We start from the raw sequence: 17,186 nt of genomic DNA on the forward strand, positions 1-17,186 counted from the left end.
CCCCAGACTCCTGAGGAGCTCTGGGACAAGGAAAAATTGGTGACAGCGAGTGCCCCAGGCTGGGGGTGGCAGTGCAGGGCTGGTGACACTGGGGACACCACCACGCTGCTCCCAGCCAGCCATCCCGGAAAAGACAAAAAAAATCCAGCACAGAAATCTTTGCTTTGGCATTTCCTGATTGTTTTTAAAGAGGCAAATCAGCCCTCAGCAGAGCTGGGCTTGCATAAGGGGGAAATAGAGCAGAGAGGCAAACAAAGCAGGGAGGGCTTTGAGGTTCCTTCCAACCCAAAGCATTCCAAGGTTTTATGACTCAGTGATCCTACGCTGGTCACTTAGCAGAGATCTGTGGGGGAAAAGAGGTGAGAGGCTGCAACCTTTGAAAAAACTTCCTGTGTGTTCCTCTGTGCTATCACCAAACAAGCTTCTATCCTTTATTTTTCCTATTTTTTTTTCCTTTTTCCCCACTTCCAGAGGAACATGGCTGCTGTTGAAGCATTTTTCCCTGCTCCTGGAGCACCCTCTCCTGTCCAAGCAGCAGCAATTCCCATCTATGAGAAATGCATATTATATGATTGGCTCTTCACAAATACTAAAATTAATGTGTTATATTGGAAAGTTATGTTGTATTAATATTTTTTAGTAACGTTGTATTAATATTTTTAAGTAGTGTGGTAAGTATAGTTTTTAGGCTATAGCATAATATTAAAATAGAAACTTTGTGATGTAAAAATACTTTTTGTAACTAGTTCAAGGAATGGATAAGATAATACAGAAATTCTTCAAAGAGAAAACAGCAACAAGACACTAAGATCTCAAGAAAAGAATTATTGCCTCCTCAGACTTCGAGGAGCCAAGAAAATTGATTTACAAGATGAAGGGAGGAAGTAGACATTAAGCAGAAACACCTTCAGTTTTGGATCATGTATGAGGTGTATGAATATGCAATAGGCTGCTGTTTTTAAGGGTTAATCCTCTGTTAACGTGGGTCCTTTTTTGGGCTTGTGCTGCCCAGAAAAGGTACCCGGACTGTCTGTAACTCTTTGTTTTTATTGTCTCATATTGTCCTAATCCTAATTGTCCAAATTTGTATTACTCTAATTATATTACTATTTTTATAACCATTTTATTACTATTAAACTTTTAAAATTCTAAAAACAAGTGATAGGCGTTTTACACACCTGGGCTGCCTCTGCACAGGGGGAAGTGTGTGGGACTCACCCCCTGCAGCAAATAAAGATTTATTCGTGTTACATACACTGAGCTCGTTTGTGTTCCTGCTGTAGTGGATATCAAACCCCAGTGTCTGCAGTGCTCCAAGAACGTTTTTAACGCTTTTATTTCCCCAATCACCCCCGGTTTACTTGGGAAAAAGCATGGCTGGGTTATAAAATTTAAAATGAAATCAAGCAGCGGAGCTGGCGATAGGATGAATCCATGGAGGATCTGCTGGCACCCCAGGGGAGGCGTTTGATCTGGGAAAATCCCACATCCATCAGCAGCGGGGCACGGGAATGGGCTCAGGGCCCCGTGTCACCACAGACTGAGATACCAGAAGCAGCCTTGGGTCCCCTATGTCCCCACTCCCAGAGGTGGCAGGAGCGGCCCTGGGTCCCTCAGACTGAAGTGCAGAGTCCGAGTCCCCATGTCCCCACAGCCAGGAAGGAGCTGGAGACCGCAAACGTGTCCGAGACCGCCGACCGCCTCCGGGGTCCTCCTCCGCCTCAGAGCCACCACCGAGAGGGAACCAGAGCGGCGCAGCCGGGGCCGCTCCGCCCCGCGCATCTCTATGGTCACCACGCTGCGTCTCTATGACCGGCCGCTGGAGGACCGCGCGGTGACATCAGTATGGCGGCGCTGTGGCCCTGGGGGGGGAATCAGTTCCGGCAGCGCGGCGGCGCTCTGGGCGGAGCTCTATGGCCGCTGAGCGCTGTGTGAGCGTGCGTCTCTATGGTGGGGCGGCGCTCTAGCCCGCGCTCAGTGGTGCGGGCGGGGCGGCGCGGGGCCGAGGCCGCCATGGCCGCCATGGCCGGCGCGGGGCCGGGCCCGGCGGAGGGGCCGTGCGTGCTGTGCTGCGGGGAGATGGACGTGGTGGCCCTGGGCCGCTGCGAGCACCCCATCTGCTACCGCTGCTCCGTGCGGATGCGGGCGCTCTGCGGCGTCCGGTACTGCGCCGTGTGCCGGGAGGAGCTGCGGCAGGTGAGGCCGGGCCCGGGGCTGGGGCTGGGGGGGCCGCGGGCCGGGCGGGGCAGCTCCGGGCAGGGCCGCACCGGGAATGGGCCGGGTGGGACCGACGGGGACGGAGCGCCCGGGTTATCCCCCTGTGCCCCGCTCCCGGGGGTGCCGCCGCCGACTGGGCCAGTGGGAAACAAAACGTGGAGAAAATGGAGTTAGAGCGAATGTTTATGGTGTGAAGTCAGCGGGGCTCGCCCTGGCAGCACAGAATGGAGCCTTTGCTCCCTGCTCCAGGAGGCTGCAGCTCTTAGGGGGGATCATGGAATCGTAAAATCCTGGAATGGTTTGGAATGCAAGGGACCTAAAGCCCATCCAGTGCCATGGCAGGGACACCTCTCACTGTCCCAGGCTGCTCCCAGCCGTGTCCAGCCTGGCCTTGGGCAATTCCAGGGATCCAGGGGCAGCCACAGCTTCTCTGGGAATCTACTTCTAGATTTCTGATGTAGCTTTTGCTGTAAGAACTGAAATTCCGTGCTGTATTTATGTCTCAGCCTGTCTGGGCTGGGGCTGGTGACTCCAGCAGCAGTTCCCGGCTGGCAGTGTGTGCTGGAGGTGGGAGCTGCAGCGCTCCGAGCCCGGGGGGCAGCTGGCAGCAAGGAGATGCCCTGAGTGAGAGGGGTGTGCGGTACAGGGGATTCGGGAGGTGCTCTGTGTTTAGCTCCTCGCTTTCCTGGGAGTCAAGGGAACACGAAACGGTGCTTTTTCCCTGCCAGCCTTAGACACTGAGTCACCTGGAAACTCCCGGTGCCCGTGCGATGCCCAGGGAGGAGCCGGGGGCAGGGCTCCTGGCGGGCATTGGCTGTGGCAGGGGCTGTGCTGGTGCGGCATATTTACTCTGCGAACAGCTGTGCGAGCAAAACACACCAGGAGCGTTTCCTAACCCCGTTCAAACTCCACAGGCCACGCTGCGCCAATCCCTGGCGGGTTGATAAGATGTCCCGTGGCCCTGCTGGCAGCAGGGGACAGTGCCCGAGGGAGGTGACAGCTGAGGCTGGCACAGGGCTGCGGGCATGGGGCCGTGCCTGCTGCAATGCCCGCCCCGGTGCTGTTCCCACAGGTGGTGTTCGGGAGGAAGCTGCCGTCCTTCTCTTCCATTGCCCTGCAGGAGCTGCAGCATGAGAAGAAGTACGACATTTACTTCATGGACGCCGAGGTGTACGCGCTGTACAGGTGAATGTCCCCGCGGTGTCCCCAGCACGTGGTGGCGCACGGGACGTGGCAGGAAGTGCCTGCGGGAGGGCGGGGTGCCCTGCTCTGCTCTCCTGGCATTTGGGCAGCTCTGAGTCACCTGTGCAGGTGTGCTTGGCGAGCTGACAGCTGGAGCAGGCACTGAGCACTCAGCAGCTCCTGGGGCTGCCGTGTTGGATTCCCCAGCACAACGCCTTTGCTCTCTCGATAAAAATCCCTTTTGGCATCTTTAACAGCAGCAGAATTGCTGAAAACCTTCCCCTTCCTTGTGTGGCTGCTGTGGAAATTGATAAAGACTTAATTACTGTTGTAATTGTAATTACTGCTGTGCTGAATAAGGACTAACCAAAGCAAGGTGTGCCAAGTATTGCATGAAGAGTAACAATGTCTTCACACAAAGATCTTAATTCTGAATGGGAGGGAAAAAAGGTGAAGTGAAAAAAACAGTGCAGAATAAAAACGTGGCGTTAGCATCATGTTCTACAGTTATTTTTCATAACAATCCTAATTGGGAAGGCTTGAGATAATGGAAAGAAGAGTGTAAAAGATGCATACAGGCAGTGGAGCTTTTTCCTTGGAGAATTGGGTATTATTTTCACCCTGATTTGGGCTGAGAATGTAACTTTAGGACATTTACAGTTTTGGCTTGATATTTGTGGGAATGAGGGAGTGGGAGTTCTCCCAGTGAGACCAGTGCTCATCTCTTCCTGGGAGCCACTGTGTGGCAGGGTTTTGGGATGGGTTTTTTTCCCCTCCTTTCCTAATACAATTCTTTAATTTCAATTTATCTCTCCCCACTGTATTCTTCAGTTTCTGACAGTGGGAAGTGTACTGGAATTGGAAGTGACCCATCAGGGGAAGGGTTTGTTTCAGTTTACTCAGTTTTGCAGTGAGTTCCTGCTGTGGTTCCTGCTCCATGGCTGCTCAGCTCTGCTCCAGCAGTTGGAACCTCGGTGTAGTTTGGTTCCATCCTGTTCCTGCCATCCAGCAGAATTCTTGCAATAAGCAATTCTTGAAGTAAGCAGGTCACAACCCTCCCTGCAGATTGCAGGGGCAGCCTTAAAGCTGGAGATGCCAGGGATGGAACATTTGTGTTTTGCTGAAGGTGTGGGGGTGCTGAGAGGGAGTTGGGTCATTTTTGGGAATCTCTCTCGTCCCTCAGGAAGCTGCTGCAGCACGAGTGCCCCTTGTGCCCGGATGCAAAGCCCTTCAACACCTTTGCAGATCTGGAACAGCACATGAGGAAGCAGCACGAGCTCTTCTGCTGCAAACTCTGTGTTAAACACCTAAAGGTGAGCTGGGCCTCTGCTTGGATGTGTGGGAAGGAGGGAGTTTCCTTCCATGACCTCCAGGAGTTCCTGGGAAGTGGGAAGGCAGAACAGCAAGGATTTGTGTAAGTTCCCTCTTCCTGCAGTGAGGCCAGTTGCTTTATTTTAAGCCTTTCTTCTTCCATAAACTGATTAATGAAGAGGGCCTGGAGGTTCTCCAGGTTTTAAATTAAACCCCACGGTGGTGGTGCCACAGTTGGTTTGTGCCAGGTGAACTGGAGTTTGCTGCCAAAAGGGATGGGATCCAGGAGCGAGCAGGTTGACCTAAATGAACCCTAATAAGTTTGGGAACTGAGCTGAGTCTTTCCTGTGGTCTTGGAATTCCTGGAGCTGATTGAAGGGAAGTGGGAAACGAGGGCAGGACTTCCTTTGGTTTCTGGTGTCCTTTGAGCTCTGGTGAGGTGCTTCATGCCCAGGGTTCCCTCAGCACTGAGGGAACTTGTTTGCCATTTTCTCTCACAAACAACATTAAAACTGTTGCTTTTTAATTTCAGAATACTGTAGAGATTTTTATTTCAAAGAAAAAAGTCCCATCTTACTCATACCCACTGAAAAGAAACTCCTAAACTCATGAGAGCTTCAGTCCATCAGCCTTGGCAAAGCCAAACCAACCTTTTCCCAGAGCAATTTCCCAGTCCTTATCTAGGCCAGAAATAAAGGGTATTCTGTTCTCAAGGCTGGGTTGATCTTTTTGGCATCTCCAGAACCCTTCCTACCAAAACAGCTCACAAGGTGGTGGGGACAGAGGGCTGGCTTAAGATACACGAGTTGTTCACTGAAGTGAATCCTCTGTGTGCAGATATTTGGGGTGGGTACTGTGAGAGGAAGGTAAAACCGGTCCCTTGGGGTTTCTAAATTTGAGAATGCAAAATACTGTTTGTTGATAAATACATAGTTAGGCTTTTTCCACTCCAGAGATTATAATTTAAATTTGTTACAGCATAAAAAGATTCCAAAGGGAAAAAAGTGAATTAAATTCATTCCCAGTGTTCAGAGAAATGCAAGTTAGATTTAATTTGAATCCATGAGTTAAATTTTACTTCCTGTCCACCAAAAATTTTAGTAGTTGGTGGTCAAGCTGCATCTTTTTGAAGCAAATCTTCCACCCCTACGGATGGAGAAGTTGGACGCAGCCTGGCTTGTTCTGTTTAGTTCTGTGTCCATAGGAAACAGTACAAATCTATAAATACAAATCTCTAAATACCAATGCATTAACACAATCCCTGCCCTCCAGATCTTCACCTACGAGAGGAAATGGTACTCCAGGAAGGACCTGGCCCGGCACAGGATCCATGGGGACCCTGATGACACCTCCCACCGGGGCCACCCCCTCTGCAAGTTCTGCGACGAGCGCTACCTGGACAATGACGAGCTGCTCAAGCACCTGCGCAGGGACCACTACTTCTGCCACTTCTGTGACTCTGAGGGGGCTCAGGAGTACTACAGGCAAGCAAACATTACTGATAGGAGTCCTTTTCCCGGCTTAAATTCCCCTTTTCTAGCTTAAATTATGAAGTAGAATTCCTTGGGTGTGCTATGAATTTAGGGGTAAGTAGTGTTTGAAAGCAGAGTGGAGGAGTGGCAGCAGGTTAGGTGCAATTCTGTAAATAAGTAGCCAAAATATTCACTTTGAGTCTAGTTCATGCTTTAAAATTTTCTTCATTAAATAAAGTTAATTTTGCAGCCTGACAGCAGCTGTCTGGTGTGTTACCTCTAGTGGGGGACAGGATGAGAGGAAGTGTTACGTTGCATCAGGGGAGGTTTAGATTGGATATTGGGAAAAATTCCTTCATGGAAAGGGTTGTCAGGCACTGGAAGAGATTAGCCAGGGAAATGGTGGAGTCTCCATCCCTGGAAATGTTTAAAACCATGTGGATGTGGCACCTGGGGACACAACTTAGCGGTGAACATGGTGGTGATGCTGGCTGATGGTCTTAAAGGCCTTTTCCAACCTTAATTCTGTGATTCCTTGGTCCTGCTGCTCCAAGGTTTGTGTGCAAGGGGAATAGAAGTAACTTTTTTGTTGTGTGCACAACTGGATGTGCTGAGCATCTGTGGGTTTGGGTTAACACCTGGATCATGTGTTGGCTATACAGAAACAGGGCCAGCTGGAAAACATTCCTGGGATAAGGACAAATGAACCACCAGGGCTTGTTCTCACTTCCCCTTGATGCCTTGAGAGTCTGCCTGGAACAGGCTGGGCAGAGCTAAAGGAATAAAGCAGGGATTTATTAAAAGGCCTCAAAGGATACACGTTGGGCAGTGCAAGGGCCTGGCTGTGGCTACACCCAAGATGGACAATGGGTCAGGAGTTTTCACACTTTGATAAGTTTTGGTCCATTTCTATATTGGGGTTCATTGTCCAATTCCAGCTCAGGTTGTGCAGTCCCCCCCTCCCAGACTGCCCTCGGTGTCCTTGGTTCTGGGGCTGGACAAGGATTGTTCTGTGTGCCTGAGCTGTGAGGAGAACTGCTGACACATTCTGTGGAGTTCAGAGCTATGTACCAATGCAGGGAATTCCCAAGAATGTGGGAAGTGGGAGAGCTCAACCTGAAGGCATGACTGTGTCAGAGTGACAGGGCTCAGCTCTGTGCTTTCCCTCGCAGCGACTACGAGTACCTGCGGGAGCACTTCAGGGAGAAGCACTTCCTGTGCGAGGAGGGCCGCTGCAGCACGGAGCAGTTCACGCACGCCTTCCGCACCGAGATCGACTACAAGGCCCACAAGAGCGCCTGCCACAGCAAGAGCCGCGCCGAGGCGCGCCAGAACCGCCACATCGACCTGCAGTTCACCTACGCGCCCCGGCACCCGCGCAGGACCGACGGTCAGCCGGGCTGAGGGGCAGGGGGGGCAGGACTGATGGTCAGCCGGGCTGAGGGGCAGGGTGGGCAGGAGTGATGGTCAGCCAGGGTGAGGGGCAGGGTGGGCAGGACTGATGGTCAGCCAGGGTGAGGGGCAGGGTGGGCAGGACTGATGGTCAGCCGGGCTGAGGGGCAGGGGGGGCAGGAGTGACGGTCAGCTGGGCTGAGGGGCAGGGTGGGCAGGACTGATGGTCAGCCAGGGTGAGGGGCAGGGTGGGCAGGGCTGATGGTCAGCCAGGGTGAGGGGCAGGGTGGGCAGGACTGATGGTCAGCTGGGCTGAGGGGCAGGGTGGGCAGGACTGATGGTCAGCCAGGGCTGAGGGGCAGGGTGGGCAGGAGTGATGGTCAGCCAGGGTGAGGGGCAGGGTGGGCAGGAGTGATGGTCAGCCGGGCTGAGGGGCAGGGTGGGCAGGAGTGATGGTCAGCCGGGCTGAGGGGCAGGGTGGACAGGACTGATGGTCAGCCAGGCTGAGGGGCAGGGGGGGCAGGACTGATGGTCAGCCAGGGTGAGGGGCAGGACTGATGGTCAGCCAGGGCTGAGGGGCAGGGTGGACAGGACTGATGGTCAGCTGGGCTGAGGGGCAGGGGGGGCAGGACTGATGGTCAGCCAGGGCTGAGGGGCAGGGTGGACAGGACTGATGGTCAGCCAGGGTGAGGGGCAGGGTGGGCAGGACTGATGGTCAGCCAGGGTGAGGGGCAGGGTGGGCAGGAGTGATGGTCAGCTGGGCTGAGGGGCAGGGTGGGCAGGAGTGATGGTCAACCGGGCTGAGGGGCAGGGTGGGCAGGAGTGATGGTCAGCCAGGGTGAGGGGCAGGGTGGGCAGGACTGATGGTCAGCCCAGCTCCCAGGGCAGGGATGGGCACCCCACCAGGGTGGGCAGGTACCACCGCAGCTGCTCCAGCTCTGGAAGCATCCTGGACAGGCCTTGGAGCAGCCTGGACTGGTGGAAGGTGTCCTTGCTCTGGAGCAAGGTGTTCTTTAAGATCCTTCCACCAACCAAACCAATCTATGGGTCTCATTCTCTAAGAACGCCAGTGAATATTTCATAGGCATGAAGATTCTTCCCAAACAAGGTAGACAAGCCCTGGAACGGGACCAGGAGCTTGTAGACTTTGAGAAGGCCTCTCCAACCTGAGGGGTTGCAGACTTTGAGAAGGCCTCTCCAACCTGAGGGGTTGCAGAGTTTGAGAAGGCCTCTCCAGCCTGAGAGGTTACAAAGTCTGAGAAGGCCTCTCCAACCTCAGAGGTTGCAGAGTTTGAGAAGGTCTCTCCAGCTGAGAGGTTGCAGAGTTTGAGGATAACCAGAACTTGCCCAGACAAAACCCTCTGATGTAGTTTTAGAGCTGGCCTTGCTTTGAGTAAAGGGCTGGAGCAGGTGATATCCAGACATCCCTTCCTGAATTGTTACAGGATTTTTTCCCTGTGTATGAGTTTAATGAGGACAGGTAATTTTAGAACTGCTGGCTTGGTCATCAGAAAGAAATGAAGATAATTTATTTGTACCAGTATGTTTTTGCATTTTTCAGGCACAGTGTGATGCCCACACTAGAGAAATAACTGAGAGTGATCATCCTTCCCCTCTGTTTTAGGTGTTGTAGGTGGAGATGACTACGAGGAGGTTGACAGGTTCAACAGGCAAGGGAGGGCGAGCAGGTTGAGCAGCCGAGGCAGCCAGCAGAACAGGAGGGGCAGCTGGAGGTACAAGAGGTGAGTAGCACAACCTTGTGGGGAATTTTACTCCAGTTTAGTCTTGGCTTTTATTTACCAATTCACAATATTTTGGTGGATTAGGAGGAAGGAAGTGATACAAAATTTGGAAGCCTCTGTGGTGAATCCTTAGCTGACAGCTTCCAGTCCAAGCCTGTGTCCTGGCTATGTGCTCAGTCATCATGGAGTTATTTTGTGTGAGGTTTCAGCTCAGGAAGCAAACAATGTAACCCTCAACTTTTGGGTCAGATAAACTCAGAACCCTGAATTAATTCCAGCAGCTGTTTTTATGCAAACTTCTCTAAATAGGATTTTCTGAAGTAGGTGACAAGTCTGTGCAGGTTTAATGGAGTTTTTGGTCTGAGTGGTCATGAAATTCCTGTTCTAAGGACCATGCTTTTCATTGAACTAACAGATCTCTGTGTGGCCAGACTGAGTGCTTTGGAAAAGAAAGAGGGTTAAGTATTGAAATGAAACTTGCATTTCTATGTGTCTTCATCCACACCAGACCCGAATGATTTTACATCCTGCACATCTTATTTTCTTCTTTTTCTGGCTGGACGGGCAGCTGGTTCATTACTGGTGATTCCACTGGGGAAAAAACTCCATCCCAAAGCACTCCTCTGTTGGTGTCACATGTGGGTCGTGCATGTGTTGAGAGTTCATGCCCAGCCATGCCTCAAGGAGTTCCTGTGGCCTCCAAGAATGATTCCATACATTTGGAAATGAATGGGAGAGACAGGTGCCCCCTGCATCCCTGGTACTGTCTCTCCCAGTTCAGCCTGGTTTCTTCTGGCCTGGATTGTTATACCCACACGTGGAACTTGGAAATCCAGAGTGGATTGGAGTGGTGGGGCTGGTTTGGGTTTCTCAGCAGGTGGCAGCACAAGATCAGGGATGTCACCAGAGCTGGCACCGCAGAGGTGACACTGCAGCGAGGCAGTGCTCTGTGATCCTTGCTGTTGGACCAAGTGAGTCTGCCCTGTCCTGCAGGGAAGAAGAAGACAGGGATGTTGCAGCAGCAGTCAGAGCATCTATGGCAGCCAAACGGCAGGAAGAGAAGAAGAGGGTGGAGGACAAGGAGGAAGGCAGCAGCAGCAGGGGGAGAAAGGAGGATTTGAGGGATCCCGACGTGCTCAGCTCCAAACGTGTGCCAAAGTCTTCAAATGATGTCACAGGTGAGTGTTGGACAGGTCCTGCAGCTGCAGGGCATCTCAGTGTCTGGAAGGTTCCCTCAGAAAGTTCTGCCTTAGCCATGATTTACTCATTTAAAGCATCATGGATTTCCTGAATGCCACAACATAATGGGCAGCACAGTTAATTGAAGGAAATAGTGATGCATGGATTTAAATGGTTCTTCTGGAATGTCAGTAATGACATCACCAGCTGCTGAAAATAGGCCTTGGTGGTGCTGCAGTCATGGCCATTGATAGCCCCTGCTCTGGAATGAATGGGTTTGGGTTGAAAACAATGTCTTTGCTCTTTCTGTCCCTGTTCCAAAAGAAGCAGCTGCTAACGGAGTGCTCAGCCAGGAGGACTTTCCAGCAATCGGCTCTGCTGCAGGACCTCTCCCAGGGTGAGTCTGCAGGGCTGCAGCAGGGACAAAGCACGTTTAGAAGCTGATAGACGTGTTCTGCATATCTGGGGAAAATAATTTTCCAGATCATTTGATCCCTCCAAAGTTTCCCCTGCCCCGTCCCCTCCTGCCTGGAGCTGTTTCTGTGCTGCTCACCAGCATGAGCAGCATCAGCTCCTGGCTTGATCTTAGAATCATGGAATAGAACCATGGAATATCCTCAGCTGGAAGGGACCCCTGAGGATCATCTGGTCCAATTTCTGTTGTGTCACTCTAAGTGACAGTCTGAGGGGGAGTGGAGAGCTGTGGGTTTGTGCTGTCCCTTGGGGTTCTGCTGCCTCAGTAACTCCAACCCTCTCCCTTCCCCACAGCTCTGCCCAGCCAGCTCTGGTTAAGCTTAAGGATGAAGATTTCCCAAGCTTGTCCTCCTCTGCAGCTCCCAGCATCTCATCAGGGATGTCTCTGATGTACACAGCCACTGCCAGGAAAGCAGCCTTCCAGGAGGAGGATTTCCCAGCCCTGGTGTCCAAAGTGAAGCCCACCAATAGGACAGTAACTCACATCACATCTGCGTGGAACAATGGTTCCAGTAAAAACGTCGTCAAAGCCATGTGCAACCCCTGTGTCAACCAGCCAGCCAAAAAACCATCCTTGAACACCTCCAAAGGAAATAAGAAGAGCAATAAACTCTGTGAATCGGACGACGAGGACGGCAGCGGTGGCCTGACCACCCAGGAGATCCGCAACGCCCCGACCATGTTCGACGTCTCGTCCTTGCTGGCAGCTTCTACCTCACAAACTTTTACAAAAGTGGGCAAGAAGAAGAAGATGGGGGTTGAGAAGCAGAGCCCATCGTCCCCACGCCCGCCCCAGGAGCCACCATTGGCCAGGCCAGGCACAGAGAAGCCCCCGGAGGCCGAGCAGCCCTGCAGGGCCTTCCCTGCTGCCCACGGCCCCCTCGTCAACGGGCACTCAGAGAAACCATCAGCTGCCTGTGCTGCACCCAAAGAGCCCCCCGGCCTTAAAAAGCCCCCAGGGACTAACAAATGCCCTTTACCTCAGGAAGACTTCCCAGCTCTTGGGAGCTCAGGATCAGCCAGGATGCCCCCACCACCAGGTGAGCAGGGAATGAAGCTCAGAGTCGTGGAATGGTTTGGGTGGCAGGGATCTTAAAGATCATCTCATTCCACTCCCTGCTGTGGGCAGGGGCACTTTACACTAGAGCAGGTTGTTCCAGGCTGGCCTTGGACACTTCCAGGGATGGGGAAGCACTGCTGAGCACAGCCAGCTTTGCTTGGGGAGAGCCCAGAGAACACATGGATGTGTTGTGTAAGCTCCTGGCTCTTGTGTGGTTCTGCCACCAGCTGACAGGTAAAGTCAGCCTAGGTGTCACAGGGGGGCTGGAATGTCCTCTGGGACTCACCTCTGCCCCACAGCTGGAGGGGTTTGCTCTCTGGGGGTGGCTCCTGGATGTAGAGCTGGTTTTTCCCTGTCCCCAAGGCTGACACATCCGTGTGCTGTGCTCCAAGATCTGCCTTGGAAGCCGCTGCAGGCAAAGGGAATCTGGCTGTGTCCTGTCCCTGCTGGCACTTGTCACTTCACTTCCTCCTGTGCTGGCAGAGGTTTCCTGCCGTGCTTTTAGCCATGACCTTGTGAAGGCAGGGCGACAGGAACAAAGGTGACCTGGAGTGGTTTTCGTGGCAGAGGGGTCACATCGGGAGGCGCCAGCACCGCTGTTTGTGCAGCCCCTGCTGGGAGAGGCCAGGCTGGGTCTGCTGCCTCCTCCCGTGGTTTGTGTTCACTTTAATAATGCAAAAGTGTTTCTCATTGTGACTTGGAGTGGGCTTTCAAAATTATTTTCCATTGAGAAAGTAAATGAATAATTAAAGCACTTTCTCTGTAGAGGAACATCAGCCACTCTCAAGTGCTTCTTGAAGATTTTTTTTTTAGGTTTTCTCCAATATAGTGATGTCTGCACTGCAAACTCTGCTTGGTGCTTCTGCAGAGCGTGTCAGGCTCTGGTGTGGGTTTTAGCCAGGGGTCTGTGGGTGCTCTAATTCCTGTCTCTCCCTGCTTCCCTCAGGCTTTAACTCCGTGGTGCTGTTGAAGAACCCTCCTCCGCCTCCGGGCCTGTCGGTGCCTGTCAGCAAACCCCCCCCGGGCTTCGCTGTCATCCCATCCTCCACCATCTCTGAACCCGTCACTACAGCTCTGAAAGAGTGAGTCAGGGGCCTGCCAGGGGCTGTGGGACCCCTCACACCTCCCTGGTGTCACAGGGCTTCAAACAGCACACGGGGGGTGACTCTGAGGGATCAGCCAGGGGAGGTTCCCATTGGGAAGTCCCAGGGTGCTGGGGGTTGGATTCAGGAGAATTGCATAAAACAGCTCTGTGTAGTTACAAGTCTGAGGAACTGCAAACCTGTGCAATGTTTTGGCTGCTCAGACCTTGGCCTATCCTGGATTTATTTGGGAATCTGCAGCTCCAACATATTCCTGTACTTCTCATCAATTCTGTGGGAGTCCCAGCAGGAAGGTGCTGAGGTTTATTCTCCTGGTGACCTTCACTGCTCTGGTCTTTCAGGATCTGCTCTCTGGTTTCTTCTGGGACAGAAAGAGGAGTTTTTGGGAAAAGGAGAGGGAAAACTTTGTGTCAGTTTCATACAGAACCTGAATTATCTGTTGGTTTATTCACAGTGAGGTCTTTGCTCAGATCTTTCGAGTGCACCCAGCTCACAGAGCAGCTCGTCAGGGCCATGTTAAACTTGGATTTTAAACGTTCTGTTTGTGTAAAGCTGGAATCTGATATGGAAATCCCATATTTTATTATCCTGACAAGACAGCTGTGTGCTGCTTTTGTGTAGCTGGGTGGAGGAAGGACGTGCAGCTGTAAACCATAACAGCCTTGTGATTTATGTCCCAGGACATCTTTGTGTGACACAAACCAGTGTCAGGGTCACTTCTGGTCTTTTCCAATACAGGCCAAAATCCTGTCATGGATCATACTTGATACCTGAGAACTTCCAGCAGAGGAACATCCAGCTCATACAATCCATTAAAGAATTTCTTCAGAGCGACGAGTCCAAGTTCAATAAATTTAAAACTCATTCTGGGCAGTTCAGGCAGGTGAGTGGCTTCCCAAAGCCTCCCTTTCTGGGAGGCCTGAATTCCAGTGGGATGTTTAATAGATAAATACTCATTTTCCTCTGATTCTTACCCTTCCCTGTCCCCTGCAGGGGCTGATCTCTGCAGCTCAGTATTACAAAAGCTGCCGGGAGCTGCTGGGGGAAAACTTCAAGAAGATTTTCAAGGAGTTGTTGGTGTTGCTGCCAGACACAGCCAAGCAGCAGGAACTGCTCTCTGCCCACAACGACTTCCGGCTCAAGGAGAAGCAAAGCTCCAACAAACCCAAAAAGAACAAAAAGAACGTTTGGCAGACGGACTCCCCCGCCGACCTCGACTGCTGCATCTGCCCCACGTGCAGGCAGGTGCTGACCCAGCAGGACGTGGTGACCCACAAAGCTTTGCACCTGGAGGATGAGGAGTTCCCCTCGCTGCAGGCCATCAGCAGGATCATCAGTTAGCTCTGCCCAGGGCCAGCAGCCGGGCTCTGGCTGTGGCTGTGCACTTTGGAACGAGGCTTGGCAGTAGCTGGGGGCTGGTGCCCTTGGGGCAGAGAGGAGCAGGTGATTTGGGAGGCCCTCCTGGGCACAGGGGTCAGGGGAATGTGCCAGAGCTCGTCCCCACCCTCTGTCTGAGCTCCCAAAGCTGGGCTGGGGTTAGGCTGAGCTGCAGGGGGACGGGCAGGGCTCCTTCCTCCTGGAACATGCAATAGCTGGGAATCCTTCTGGATCTGCAGAATGACAGGGGACTCACTAGGGGAATAAGCTTCTGGTTTGGGGGTTTCTTTCTGGTTTGGGGGTGGGGGAAGTTTATGGATCGCTGAAATGAATGGAGGTGGCTTCCCTTATAACATTCTGATTTTTTTTGTGCTATTTCAGTGAAGATCACACTAGTCAGGGGTAAAAGGTGCAAGAGAGAGTGCTGCTCCCTGGGCTGTGTGACCAGGGGAGCTGCACACACTGGGCTGCAGAGTTTCCCTTTCTGCAGAGTCAGTTCTGCTGCTTGGAGAATTGGGCCGATCTGTGCAAGATTTGAAGCTGCCTCTGACTTTTCCTGTAAAGTTCTTTCAAGAAGCTGATTTTGTAGACCTGCATGTACAGTAACAGCATTAAGGCTTTACTCTCCGTAAAGCACACGGGAATTTTATTTAATGACTGCCATGTTTCTAATTTCTTGGATGTATTACTGGTGGGAGCTCCCAACAGCATCCTGGGACATTAAATGCTGCTGATTACTGACCATGTTTTCTGCAGTGCCTTTAAGTGCATTTATCTGTTTACAGTAGTCTGACACCTGCACCTCCCTGGGTAGCACCGGGCTGGCTTGGCTCCTGTTCCTTGGCACCCCCAAATTCCACCCCAGAGGAAGAGGGGGATCTCTTCCTCCTGTCAAGTGACTCCTCCAGCAGCAGCTCTGAGCTGATGGAGTGCCAGGAGTCCCCCCTGGCTGTAGTTCAGTGTCTGATTCTCTCCCAAATCCAGGTTTAGTTATTTCTGAAGTGTAGGAACAAAGCTCACATTAAGTTATGTAATTTGTAGTGATGAAAACACAGCTTTTCTAGCATCATCATTTCTATGGAATCGAGCTCAGAGTATTACCCAAGAGCTACTCCTGCCCACAGCCACTCTTCCTTGCCTTACCTGTGTTATTTTTGCTTGCTCTCAGGCTGCAAAGTGCTTTGGGTTTATTTTCTTGAATATTTAAGACTGTTGTGACCACCTGTGCACGTTGGGTTTGGCCCAGAAGGGGCTGGGGAGGGTGATTTGGGTGCACGAGCCCCTGGCAGTCCCTGATCCTCACTCAGGATCCTGGAGCTGATCCCCTGAGGGAGCTGGGTGCTGCCACCACTTCCAGCCAGCAGCTGTCCCCATTTGGTTTGCAAAGTTCAGGGAGTGAAATGTCTTCCCTGGAGGAGCATCTTGTCTTCCCTTGGGTTTCAGTTCCTTCTCCATCAGCAGCTCTGAGTTCCCTGGGAGGTGCTGCTGGGAGTTCCCTCGAGCTGCTGCATCTCTGGGGCCTGATGTTGCAGTTTCCTTGTTCCTTGTGCTCACCTGATTCAATAAAGTTATTACCAAATCTTTTTTTTTTTTTTTTTCTATTCATTTTTAGCTCTTTATTGAAAATAAGTTGCAGTTGGTTACACAGACACCGAAAATACAGAATCACAGATTGTTCTCTCAAAAGATATTTTTATATATATAATATATACAAAATTGTAAACATTTTAAACTTATTTCCATACACAGTCCACTTTATACTACACTGCACAGAGGTTAGTGACAACTGCAACTCCTGGAAGCGTCTGCTCGGACAGAGGTATTGGCAAAGAAACTGAACCAGCAGCCCCCGGGTGGGAGCTGTGGAGATTAAAACTCTGGAAGGAGCTGAGGTTTGAATGTGTATTGCAACAAAATCCAGGCAGCTGAGCTGGGGCTTCAAGTTGAGGCAGCGAGGGCTGAGCCTCACTGAGGGGAAGAGGGGCTTGTGACAGACATGGGGACAAAATGGGACTGAGAATGGGACCGGGGGGACCAGAGCCACCTCTTGGGGAGGGGTCTGAAATGCACAGCAGTGTTTATTGAGAGAAATTCCCATTGCATGGAGCAGGGATGGCAATTCCCAGGGAACAGAGGGCAGAGCCAGGAGCCAGCGCTGTGCCAGGGAGGGACAGGGCAGCCCTGGGAGGGCCTGGTGGGCAGAGAACAGCAGTGCTGGGGGTCACTGGTTGTTTTGGCATGGACTGGTGGGAATCTCATCCCAAGAGCAGTGAGATCCCAAATGCTGCCCTGTAGAGGGAGGGCTTTGCTCTCAGGCTCTGCTCCAGCCCCTGGCACTCAGCAGGTAATGCAGGGGGAGGATGTTTTTTACTGAACATCACTAAAGCAGAGCTTCCACCTTTGCTAGGAACAGCTTGAAATGTTGGCAAAAACTCCAAATCTTTTAATATGCCTGAATGCACAGTGCATGATGGGGTGAGCTCAGTGCTGAGGAACAGCGGGGCTGTGACAGAGGCTCCTGGAGCAAGAGGCTGGGTGGGGCAGAACGCTGGAATTCTGCTCTTCACACCCAAATTTAGAGCTAACACCGTGCAGAGGCTTTGGGGCTGGGCTGAGCACAGCTGAGCCCTCTGTGAGCTCTGGGGAGAACAGAGGGCTACAAACAGCCTGTGAGGAT

At 52.1% G+C, this 17,186-nt stretch overlaps 1 protein-coding gene across 2 annotated transcripts; it reads left to right on the top strand.

Moving 5' to 3' along the window:
* Positions 1-1,947: 1,947 nt before the first annotated feature.
* On the top strand, positions 1,948-16,086 carry ZNF598 (zinc finger protein 598, E3 ubiquitin ligase). Of its 2 annotated transcripts, none has more exons than XM_058035203.1 (12): positions 1,948-2,196; positions 3,290-3,402; positions 4,583-4,712; positions 5,983-6,194; positions 7,355-7,572; positions 9,199-9,316; positions 10,310-10,494; positions 10,820-10,892; positions 11,264-12,009; positions 12,976-13,111; positions 13,871-14,015; positions 14,126-16,086. In XM_058035203.1, the coding sequence occupies exons 1-12, from the start codon at positions 1,948-1,950 to the stop codon at positions 14,471-14,473; spliced, it is 2,673 nt and encodes an 890-aa protein (XP_057891186.1). In that variant the 3' UTR covers positions 14,474-16,086. The 2 variants fall into 2 exon arrangements, with proteins under 2 accessions (XP_057891186.1, XP_057891187.1); XM_058035204.1 differs by having other exon boundaries at positions 2,015-2,196; positions 10,823-10,892.
* The last annotated feature ends 1,100 nt before the right edge of the window (positions 16,087-17,186 follow it).

Source organism: Melospiza georgiana, chromosome 16 (assembly GCF_028018845.1).
Source record: "Melospiza georgiana isolate bMelGeo1 chromosome 16, bMelGeo1.pri, whole genome shotgun sequence".
In the NCBI taxonomy this organism is placed as follows: domain Eukaryota; kingdom Metazoa; phylum Chordata; class Aves; order Passeriformes; family Passerellidae; genus Melospiza; species Melospiza georgiana.